At 46.3% G+C, this 12479-nt stretch overlaps 1 protein-coding gene across 8 annotated transcripts in view; it reads right to left on the bottom strand.

The window, feature by feature from the left end:
• The window catches only part of PRKAG2 (protein kinase AMP-activated non-catalytic subunit gamma 2), a 538740-nt gene that overhangs the window by 142892 nt on the left and 383369 nt on the right, over positions 1-12479 (bottom strand). For 5 of the 8 annotated variants that reach the window (XM_073629982.1, XM_073629981.1, XM_073629986.1 and 2 more), the window contains 2 exons: positions 11659-11757; positions 2249-2300 (listed from right to left, as the gene is read on the bottom strand). In XM_073629982.1, coding sequence (XP_073486083.1) covers positions 2249-2300; positions 11659-11757 — 151 coding nt within the window. The remainder of the gene's footprint in view (positions 1-2248; positions 2301-11658; positions 11758-12479) is intronic. The other 3 variants (XM_073629984.1, XM_073629983.1, XM_073629989.1) reach the window with 1 other exon arrangement.

Below are 12479 nucleotides of genomic sequence, written 5' to 3'. Positions count from 1 at the left end.
TCCCAATGTGCTGGGCCTTCACCATTGGATGGTTTCCACAGGCGCTGAGCGATAGTCCAATCCAATCCCACGGCCTGTTCCTTCTTCTCCACTGGTGGTGAAGGCCCAGCACATTGGGACATCTTTCCAGGCCTCAGTTACCAGGATATTTCTCCAACGGATCTCAGATCCAACAAGCCATGTATGACCCCCCTGAGTAAGGGCGGTCACTGGCTTTCTGGTAAGCCTCCTGTCTCTCTGTGGTGGTGGTCTCACGTGGTCAAGTCTATTTCATGTCCCACTATTTATGAATGATCCACTTCACAGTGCACCAGGATTTTATCTTATGAACTCAAGTCACTTATCAATTATATCAAAATATGGATATTTTTATTTTGTGCACTATTGAAGCATTGGACACTTAATCAATTGTCGTTGGGCACTGTATTGACTTTTATGATTTAAAATCACGGATATTATTTGCACTTTAATATTTAGCTGTGGTACACATATATTTGTATCAATTAATACTAATTTCAATTTATAGCGCTGCACTTTTTTGTTATATATCTGCTTATGTGCTTAGCTGCTGTATGTTATTGTTGTTCATCATAGCGCAGATATTTCTTCTATTTTTTATTTTTCATTCATTCCCTATTACTCATTTCAGAATTTTTTTGCCACGCAGTCTGCACTTCTGTCTTTCCTGCCTAGGTGAGAATGATGTACTCCCAGCTGCCTCCTGGAATACTCATATCACACATCCCAGAAAGCTTTGGGGCAATCCACAGGATACTGCGCCACAGCTCGTCATCAGAGTTCCGGCTTGAAGATCCCAGAAGAGACTGCCAGTCTAGTGGCGGGTTATGGGCACTGCATTGTACCCGATGATGTCAGTGGATGTGTGACTGTCTGAGCATAGAGGAGAAGAGGCTGCCTGGATCAATCTAGCAGCACATAGAAGCCTGCAGGAGCAGAGGATTGGGTACATAAGACTCGTCATACATATATACCATATAATATGGAGGTCAAGCCTAAACACTTTCAATTTGTATGTAATCATGCAGGCCCTTGCAGTACAGAGTTGAAGGTAAAGCTAAAGGAAATTGAATAAAAATTGTATAATGTATGGCCAGCCTAAAACTGCTTTTCTGGTACCCTAGACATAAATGAGCATTTAACCCTTCCAGTGATGACTATTCCTTTCCATGGATTTCAGCTTTAATCTTGAAAATTATTATTTTTCAAAGGCAATATAAAACGAATAAATCTCTTCTCCCCTCCCCGGATGTAAAATGCACTAAAACTGAACATCCAAAGCTAAATGACTGTGCATGGTAACCCTTTCTCTCTCTGTGTTGGAGGTCTTGTAGCTGTCATCTCAGGAGATTTTACATTTATAAATTCAGTTGTGAACCTGTTGAGAGTTTGATGGAAGCGATGTGAGTGTGTCTGCATTCCTCTGGTCTGCACTGCATTGCTGTGTCTGCTCCTCTATGACTGCACACAACTGAAGCAAGCTGGGTCAGGCCTCAGCTGGAAATGCTGTATATATAGTGTACATACATAAACTCCAACATATACAAAGAAAGACGGATCTAACACTGGAAATGTCATTCCTTCTGTGAAATGAGTGTGATGTGTGACACATACAATGTTATACTCCTATTGGAATGCACAGACACAGCAAGTTGCACTTTGCAGGGGATGGCCAGGTAACAAGTGATCATATCAACCATGCACTGTGAGCAGGCTCCTCCATTCATAAGGTTCATGATCTAATCAGGGGCCCCCTGCATGCCCAACCTATAACAAATACTAAACACACACACACACACACACACACACACACACACAGGGATCAGGGGCCCCCTGCATGCCCAACCTATAACAAATACTAAACACACACACACACACTGGGATCAGGGGCCCCTGCATACCCAGCCTATAACAAATACTAAACACACACACACACCAGGATCAGGGGCCCCTGCATGCCCAGCCTATAACACACACACACACACACACACACACACACACACACACACACACACACACACACACACACACACACACACACACACACACACACACACACACACACACACACACACACACACACACACACACACACACACACACACACCAGGATCAGGGGCCCCTGCATACCCAGCCTATAACACACACCCGCCACTCATCTAGCAGCTGCTGCTTCAGAGCAGATCTGTCAGGCTGTCAGTAGGTGACATGGATGGTGGAGGTCTCCTACCTTCATCTTCTAGCTCCAATTTCTCCAGCATGCCTTCAATGGTGCCTTGAGCCTGTGTGGGTAGAAGAGAGGGGATGAGCACTCATACAGGGAAGGAGGAGGGGGGAGGAGGCAGCACCGATTCTTTTCTCCCTACAAACAGTACCGGGGAAGCCCTGCCTGGGAGAGGGCGGCGCCAATCACACATTACAATACACCTATTGGGCAGCAACTAAAGGCGCCGACTGATTGGCCGCGTGTCTGAGGATTGAAAGCCAATGGCTGGAAGAGAGCGCTAGACTCCGCCCCTTCTCCGCAGCGCACAAACAAGAGCAGCCGCCGCTGTCACTATACTGATCGTAGGATGAAGTGTGACCATGCCTGGTGGGCTCCTCCCCGGCCCCGCCCTCAGAGGACGATGGACGTGTGAGGGGAGGGGCGAGCCCTTCCCACCTTCAGCTGTGTGTACACCTGACAGCTGATCCCTGGAAGAGCCCATCATAATGTCATCTGTAATGTGATCTGTCATCAGGAGGAGGAGAACCTACCCTCATCTACTCTGACAGTGCTGACATAGAGGACAGTCCTTCCACTGAACCCCTCTGTCCTCCCATCTGTCCCTCTCTTTGTTCTGATATATAGACCTCTATACAATTATTTGATCCAGGAATCCTCTGTATAGTCACACCGGGGTTTTTATTAAAACTGGAAAGTGCAAAATCTGGCGCAACGCTGCATAGAAACCAATCAGCTTCCAGTTTTCTTTTTTAGTATAAAAGAAATATGGGAATTTTATTTCCCCACAATCATACTTACCTAGGTGGATGTAGCAACAGTCCCCCGCCAGCTCTAAAGCTCCATTCACACGTGATCGCCACGATCCCACCCCAGAATTGCGATGCCGTTACTTCTAATGGCACCCCAGTCGCACAGCAAATTACAACGGGTGACGTGATTGCCCAATAGAAGTTTATGTTCCTTTGTGAGCAACAAGTTCTGCAACTGCAGCACAATTTACTGCGCGACAATCACAGCAAAATCACGGCGTGATTGGGGTGTCATTAGAAGTGATGGCATAGCAAGCACGTCCTGCGTTTTGCAGCCATTTGAAGTCGCGGGGGGCGGAATTGTGCAATTCCGGCCACGATCATGTGTGAATGCAACCTAAGGCTGAGAACCGAGCAATCAAACACTGCCAATCGCTCAGTTCTCACAGCTCCCTGAGCAGAGAGCGTTGACTGTCGGTCACCACTCTCTGCTCTGCCCTCCCCACCCACCTGGTGCTCACTGGGCTGTGGAGGGGGTTGGAGCGGCTGGCTCAGGATCTCAGCGGATCACTGAAAGGCTGAGCTGGGTGTTGGTTCAGGCATGTGGGCAGATCCTTACCATAGTCCCGAGCCTGGAACGGCTCTGTGACATCAGCCGACAGCAGCTTTCAGGAGAAGTACAGCCAAACGAGCTTTGGCTGTACTTCTACTTTAAAGAGATTGTAAGCCCCAGTTCAGTTGTAAGCCCCAGGGGCGGCACGGCTTGCAGGTCGCCTCACCGAGGCGTCCTACACACGACTTCCACGGTGACTTGCAAAATGACTTCTGCATAGAAGTCTATGCAAGTCACCTGAAGTCGCCCCAGAAATGCTACAGGAACCTTTTTCTAAGTCGGAGCGACTTGCGTCATTCCTATTAGAACGGTTCCGTAGTACAGAACGGGAGGCGACTTGTCAGGCGGCTAGGTCGCCTGACAAGTCGCCCCTGTGTGAACCGGCACTAAAGGTAAAAGTTACTAAATAAATAAATAAATAAACATGTCTATACTTACCTGCTCTATGCAATGGGATTGCACAGAGCACCCAAGGACCTGCTCTTCTCGGGTCCTGGCCCCTCCTCTCTGCCCAGAAGTGGCTTCCCACGGGGGCACTCATGCGTGCTCGCTCCAGAGCCCCACTGTCTGTGTCAATGGACTCGGCCCCGCCCCCGCTCCCTCATCATTGGCTGTGATTGATTGCACTGGGAGCCAATGGCTCCCGATGCCCCAGCAAAGCCAGTGAGACTTGGAAGTGAGGGGAGAGAAGAGCTGCAGACGTGCACAGCGCTGGGTCAAATTAGGACCTAGGTAAGTAAAAGGGGGGGGGGGGGGGAGTGGGAATGCTGATGCCTAAACATTTCTTTTCTTAATGCAAGGGATGCATTAAGATAAAAAATGTTTAGGCTTTGGAACCACTGTATTTAAACAAGCTGAAGTTAGAAGCTGATTGGCTACCATGCAGAGCTGCACCAGATTTTGCACTGTCCAGTTTTAGTAAATCAACCTCACTGGTCCAGTTTGCGATCACCATAGTAGCCCTGACTCCTATGCCAAGCGGGACCAGTCCTCCTGTATGGGGCCCGGGCACACAAAGGGCCCGAGAAGCAGGGGGAATTAAATGTGGGCAGGACAGGAAGGATGATCAGTGCGGCGAGGGTGCAATTACAGGAATGATGCTGCACTGATCATCCTCTCTGTCCTGCCCATATCTAATTCCCCCTGCTGTGTGCCCCACTCCCCAGCACTGCCAGCTTCCCTCAGCCGCCGGCTGCTGCGGGCACACAGGGGTGGGGTGTGGATGGAGTTTAGGATGGAGAGCTGGGGATGTGGCCAGTACATAAGTAATTTACCAGCCCCTTCCTTTTCTGAATGAGCATAGTGAGTGATTGATACTTTGTTTATTCATACCTGAAGCATAGTAAACTGTCTTCACACACATCTTTTTGATTTTGCAGAGATTTTTAAAGTTATGCTATGTGTGTCCACCAATAATGGTTTTAATGTATCTTTAGTGAAAATATTGGTTTGGTATTTTCGAGGAGGGGGGCATGATTTCTAACAGCAGCCCTTCCTGTAATACTACACTACATATGGCCTCTATGGTATTGCATTTGTTATTTTAGGGGTCATTCAGATAGGTAGCAAGACTGCAGCGTTCAGATTCAGCAACACCCAAGCAGGCTTGCTCCTGAGCCGCTGTTCTGTATATCCATTCATAAACAGCTCGGCTTGCCCCACCCCGCTCTCTCCTCATTGGCTTACTGGCTGTGATTGACAGTAGCATGAGCCAGTGGCTCCCACTGCTGTCTCAGCCAATGAGGAGGAAGAGACCTGGGCTCTCATGCACAATGCTGGATCGAGATGGGGTGCAGATAAGTATTGGGGGGGGGCTGCTGATTAACTAGATGACTAGACTAGACATAGAATGCATGAAGGTAAAAAAAACCTTGAGCCTTTACAACCACTTTAAGTGTCTAATTTTCATCGAGGGTCCCTGAGCCAGTAATTTCTTGCATAATAATTCTCCATCATCTGCGAATGTCAGAGGTGTGTTCTTTGCCTACACACTGTGTACTAAATGATGTCCCTCCTTGTCATATCAGATAGTTGGGAGGTTTGGGAATGTCAGGCTACAGCCATTTCTGACCACTCCTGGGAATGCTATTTACCTACAGTGAGGGAAAATAGTATTTGATCCTCATATTGATTTTGTACGTTTGCTCACTGACAAAGAAATGATCAGTCTATAATTTTAATGGTAGGTTTATTTTAACAATAAGAGACAGAATAACAACAAAAATATCCATAAAAACACATTTCAAAAAAGTTATAAATTGATTTCCATTTTAACCACTTGCCACCCACCATATAGCAATATGACGTCGGCAAAGTGGTTGAGATATCCTGACCGGACGTCATATGACATCACCAGGATATCAAGCCGCTGGGCGCTCATCGCGGCGATCGTTGTTGCGGTGTGTCAGTCTGACACACCGCAACTCCGATCTAGGTAAAGACTCTTTACCACGTGATCAGCCGTGTTCAATCACAACTGATCACGATGTATTAAGGAAGAGCCATTGATCAGCTTTTCCTCACTCGCTTCTGTCAGACGGGAGTAGAGGAGAGCCAATCGGCTGCTCCTCTGACAGGGGGGGGTCTGTGCTGATTGGTTATCAGCGCAGCCCCCCCCCCCCCCCCCCGAGGATGCCCACACTGGACCACCAGGGACGCCACCAGGACCACCAGGGTTGCCACCACTGGTCACCACCAGGTATGCCACTCTAGACCACCAGGAATGACAATCAGTGCCCACAATGGGCATCACTGATTGGCAGGCATTATTGTTTGGCACTGATTGGCATCCATCAGTACCAGCCATTAGCTTACATCAGTGCCACCTATCAGTGCCCATCCATGCCCATCCGTGCCACCTATCAATGCCCATCCATGCCACCTATTGGTGCCCATCCGTGCCACCTATCAGTGCCCATCCATGCTGCCTTTCAGTGCCACCTATGTGTACCCATCAGTGCTGCATATCAGTGCCACCTATTAGCGCCCATCAGTGCCCCATTAGTGCCCATCATCAGTGCCACCTCATTGGTGCTACCTCATCGGTGCCCATCAGTGCCGCCTTATCAGTGCTCGTCAGTGCAGCCCCATCAGTGTCCATCAGTGAAGGAGAAAACGTACTTATTTACAAAGTTTTGTAACAGAAACAAAAAAAACATTTTTTTTTTTCTAAATTTTTGGTCTTTTTTAAATTTGTTTAGCAGAAAATAAAAATCCAAGAGGTGATCAAATACCACCAAAATAAAGCTCTATTTGTGGGAACAAAATGATAAAAATGTTGTTTGGGTACAGTGATGGATGACCGCACAATTGTCATTCAAAGTGCGACAGCGCTGAAAGCTGAAAATTGGTCTGGGAGGAAGGTGTACAGGTGCCTAGGATTGAAGTGGTTAATGAGTGAAATAAGTATTTGATCCCTTTGCAAAACATGACTTAGTACTTGGTGGCAAAACCCTTGTTGGCAATCACAGAGGTCAGACATTTCTTGTTGTTGGCCACCAGGTTTGCACACATCTCAGGAGGTATTTTCTCCCACTCCTTTTTGCAGATCCTCTCCAAGTCATTTAGGTTTCGAGGCTGACGTCTGGCAACTCAAACCTTCAGCTCCCTCCACATATTTTCTATGGGATTAAGGTCTGGAGACTGGCAAGGCCACTCCAGGACCTTAAAGGGGTTGTAAAGTCTCTAGGTTTTTCACTCTATGCATTAGGATGAATGGACGCGCAGCGGGACTCGTGAGCGTGCCTGCATGGGTGCCCCCAGGGAAGGCGGCTCTTTGTGGGGGCACCCGATGAAAAGGAGGAGCCAGTAGCGCCGGGGCACCTCAGAAGAAGAGGATCGGGGTTGCTGTGTGCAAAACACAGTCCAAGATTTACGGTACATGACCCTGTCCATCGTTCCTTTAATGCAGTGAAGTTCTCCTGTCCCCTTAGCAGAAAAACACCCCCAAAGCATAATGTTTCCACCTCCATGTTTGACAGTGGGGATGGTGTTCTTGGGGTCATAGGCAGCAGTCCTCCTCCTCCAAACACGGCGAGTTGAGTTGATCCCAAAGAGCTTGATTTTAGTCTCATCTGGCCACAACATTTTCACCCAGTTCTCCTCGGAATCATTCAGATGTTCACTGGCGAACTTCAGACGGGTCTGTACATGTGCTTTCTGGAGCAGGGGGACCTTGCGGGCGTTGCAGGATTTCAGTCCTTCTTGATGTAGTGTGTTACCAATTGTTTTCTTGGTGACTATGGTTCCAGCTGCCTTGAGATCATTGACAAGATTCTCCCGTGTAGTTCTGGGCTGATTCCTCACCGTTCTCATGATTATTGAAACTCCACAAGGTGAGATCTTGCATGGAGCCCCAGATGGAGGGAGATTGACAGTTATTTATAAATAATCGCACCAACTGTTGTCTCCCTCTCACCAAGCTGCTTGGCAATGGTCTTGTAGCCCTCTCCAGCCTTGTGTAGGTCTACAATCTTGTCCCTGACATCCTTGGACAGCTCTTTGGTCTTGGCCATGGTGGAGAGATTGGAATCTGGTTGATTCATTGCTTCTGTACACAAGTGTCTTTTATATAGGTAACAAGCTGAGATTAGGAACACTCCCTTTAAGACCCGGTTCACACAGGGGCAACACGACTTGCAGGTCGCCTCAGCGAGGCGACCTGCAAACGACTTCCGCAGCGACTTGCAAAACGACTTCTGTATAGAAGTCTATGCAAGTCACCCCAAGTCGCCCCCAAAGTCGTACAGGAACCTTTTTCTAAGTCGGAGCGACGCAATAGAACGGTTCCATTGTACAGAACGGGAGGCGACTTGTCAGGCGACTAGGTCGCCTGACAAGTCGTCCCTGTGTGAATGGGCTCTAAGGGAGTGCTCCCAATCTCAGCTAATCACCTGTATAGAAGACACCTGGGAGCCAGAAATCTTGCTAATTGATAGGGGATCAAAAACTTATTTCACTCATTAAAATGCAAATCAATTTGTAACTTTTTTGAAATGCGTTTTTCTGGATCTTTTTGTTGTTATTCTGTCTCTCACTGTTAAAATAAACCTACCATTAAAATTATAGACTGATCATTTCTTTGTCAGTAGGCAAACATACAAAATCAGCAGGGGATTAAATACTGTACCTACCTCTTGTGTCGACCAATTCATTTGAATGATTTCTAAATCACTGACTCAGAACAAGAATGCAGTTGAAAAGAGTCTTTACTGCCATACTTCTGGGTCAGTGAATCAAAGCATTAAAGCAAGAGGATCAACATGACATCTAACATTTTTAATAGGAGAGGCCAACATTGGCCTAGCCTCTGTGCTTCCTTCCAGGCCCAGTGTAATAATAAGAAAATTTGCAGCCCTTTTACTGGCACAAGAGCCAGCAAAAGTATGTCACTAAATATTCAACCTCTATTGTAGGGGGTGCATGCATTATTACTGCAAGCTTTGTGCACAATCCTGAAAAGACAGTGAACTAGTCATATTAGCAGGGGGAAGGGAATTCTGAGAAGTTCTGTACACAGAAAGATGTTGCCAGGGTTGCAATAAGAGAACATTTTGGCAGTTCTATAAAATAATGGCTGCATGCATATGGAAATGCAGAGGTAATCTGCAATAACATCAAATTACAAAATGGCTAATGTTGCAATCATGTATGCTATATAAATTAAGCTTTCCTTTAAGGTAAATCTGTGCGTTGCCCATGCAAAATGCCCACCTCTCCCCACTTTCTTCTCACTCACCTGCTGCCAGGTGGCCCTCAGTCTCCAGTCATACAAATCAGGTCTGAGGGTGGCAGCCTCTATATCCTGAGGTGGGGAAGAGTGCTCAATTTAGGGAAGGACAGAGTATTTACAAAGGGAGAAATGTATCCTTTGTGTAACAGACACATAGACATCACTGTGTGCTGTTTAACCTATACTGATGGGTAGGAAGCAGTACCGAGACAAGGTCACCCAGTGCCAAGGGCAAAGATACCAAACTGCGACCCCCCACCCCATTAATGATATGCAAGCATGGGAGATCCTATACCCAGCAGTCACTTTCTTGTCAAAATCATTGCTGCTATCACTACTACTGTTAGCTTTGTAACAGAAGGAAGGCTCCCCTATCCCTACAGGAATCCATTGCACCCAGGGCAGCCACCTCTTCTGCCCACCCCTTGTCCCGGGCCTGGTAGGAAAGGTATGGGAAGCTTCTTATCTGATAAGAAGAACATGTGCACATGAGTGTTTTGAGGCATACAGCATAATATGTGGGTATATTCCCACTTCGGGGATACACCGCTGCTGCATATGGCCCAAGAAAGGATACTGGCTGAAAAAAATGGAGGAGCAGAGAAAGCAAAGAGAAGGAAATCAGAGGAGATGGAGAGAAGAATATAAAGATGTGAGCTGTGCTCACTGTGGTACTTTTCACCCTAGCCTTGCCTTAGGATACTTTAGAACTTTTTGGACCCTAGCAACACCTCTGTTCTTGGCTCCTCTCAGCTGCCCGTAGTGAAGACAGGTAACTGGTGTAGGCTCGCAAACTGAAGTCCAGACAGGGAGGAGGCCTTTCCCCATCCCTGTGTGACAGCACAGAGTACCTGAGTGGTCAGTCACAGAGGTCACATGCCTCCCAATACCCAGTAGCATTGATTAAGCATGATTAAGCACAGAAGACAGTGTGAACCACGTTAGTTGTATGCTATATCCCCCATTTGTACTTTGTGGATTGTTGTTGTGATTTATTGATCAATAAAGATGATTTTATTGAAGTGTGGCCATCCAATCTTTCTTCACATTGGAATTTCTGTAACGTACAGGGCCAGCACCCTTCAGTGTGCAGTGGAATAAGTGGGGACTTAGCACGAGCAGTGTTTTAATATTGGGTATGTAGGTGACTGTGTTGCTTTACTCTGCATAGGCACAGCACAGATTTCAGAATAAGCATTTCAGTTGAAGCAAAACTCCAGGAAATGCACAAAAAACACCCTTGCAGTGCCCTCCACATGGGTTAAATGCTTGTTAAGTCCAGGAGGTAAAAATAAAATGTACTAGTAATATATTACTCGTTTTGAGTGGCTTTGGACTCTTCCTCTTCTCTCTGACACTCCAGGTTGTGGATGAACCGTCGCTATCCTCATGTATAATGCAAAACTATTTATCCTGCATTGTACTGTATGACATCAGAGTGCAACCATTAGCCAGAGTGCCTCAGGGAAAAGGTTTCAGGAGACCAGTTACCCAGCATGGAGGAAACCTCCCATAGCAGGGATAAGGTATGTATTACAGCTTAATTCACTACTCCTTAACCTAAAGCTGAACTCTGGGCAAAAACAATATTGGGGCATTAGCTAGGTACTAATAATGTACCAGAAACACTAAAGATGTGTGTCATACTCGTGGTTGCTGCTTTGTTCTTAAAGCGGTTGTATACCCGCAATTTTTTTTTTTTTTTTCTAACCCTGTAAAGCAAAAGGCATAATGAGCTAGTATGCACCGCATACTAGCTCATTATGAAATACTTACCTTAGAACGAGGTGTCAGTATCTTACCTGGTCCACGCCGAGGGAGCTGTCATGTTGCCTCGGCGTGTCTTCCGGGTATCGCGGTTCCAGCGCTGTGAGTGGCTGGAGCCGCGATGTCATCACTCCCGCGCATGTGCGCGGGAGATTTCTTACTCGGCAAGGTCCGGCAGCTGCCAGGCTTCAGCCGAGAATCCCCTGTGCACATGCGCCGCTGCAGTCAGCGGCGCATAGCAAGGGGAATATCTCCTAAACCGTAAAGGTTTAGGAGATATTTTTTTTACCTACAGGTAAGCCTTATTATAGGCTTACCTGTAGGTAAAAGTAAAAAAAAAGACTATACAACCGCTTTAAAAACCCCTTGATAGTGATGTAAGCACTGAACTTCTGCCACTGAAACTGACAGTCAGGAGCTGGAGCTTGTAGGGTCAATAGATCAGTGTAAGGATGTTTTTGTGTAGTTCCTAAAGTCAAGCTTTAAAGTGTTACTAAACCCACAACAGTAAAATCAGTCTGTATATGCAGTGAAGCATGCTTGTTATACTCACTGTGGAACCTAAGGGGTAAATCCTCTGCATTGTGTAAAACGGCTGTTTGATCCTGTCTTCTCTGAATCTCCTCCTCTTCCACTGTCCCCAATCCATCTCCTGATAAGACAGAGCCTTTGGAGTCACTCTGCACATGCTCAGTTTGGTGGGTATTGCTAGAGAGTTTTATTTTTTTTCTTGGGAGGGTGCATGTGATCAGCACAGGGCCAATCAGCACTGTCCAGACAGAGAGGCCACGGTCCTGCAGCCTCATAGGACAGTCAGAGTACAATGAAAGCTCCTCCTACAAGCTTTAACCAGACACTGATAGAGGACAAAAGACTGCTATGTACTGCTGATGAGAAAAGGTATTTAGCAGTTTATATTTACTAAAATAATTGAATTTCCATGTTCTGTGGGAGACCAGATATAGTGAATGTAGAGTTCTGGGTTTAGTAACACTTTAATTTAGGCTAGATATTTTCTTTATGCTTTTCAGCATAAAAAGCACATAGCAAATAATTACATAATGTTGCAATGTAGCACTATTAAAGAGTAAACAAATATTTTAGACATTGTTGCCTTTTGTTTATCACTGCAGACAGTTTACTTTTTTCTCCCTACGGTAAAATCCTTTCCAAATAGTTTTTCTCTTTATTAATGTCAGATGTAATAGTGTTCCTGGAAAATGAGGAAGTGAGAGTTGCACACAGCACCATCTAGTGTTTGGGAATAGGTTCTGCATTTAAATACTTGTTTCATCACCCGTCTTATAATCACCAACTACAATACACTAACAAACAGCAGAGCCATCCAATGAGCCTGAGTTTTGGATCAAATAT

Source organism: Aquarana catesbeiana, linkage group LG05, assembly GCF_042186555.1.
Source record: "Aquarana catesbeiana isolate 2022-GZ linkage group LG05, ASM4218655v1, whole genome shotgun sequence".
In the NCBI taxonomy this organism is placed as follows: Eukaryota; Metazoa; Chordata; class Amphibia; order Anura; family Ranidae; genus Aquarana; species Aquarana catesbeiana.
The sequence above is the reverse complement of the archived record's forward strand: the minus strand, read 5'-3'. Positions and strand labels throughout refer to the sequence as shown.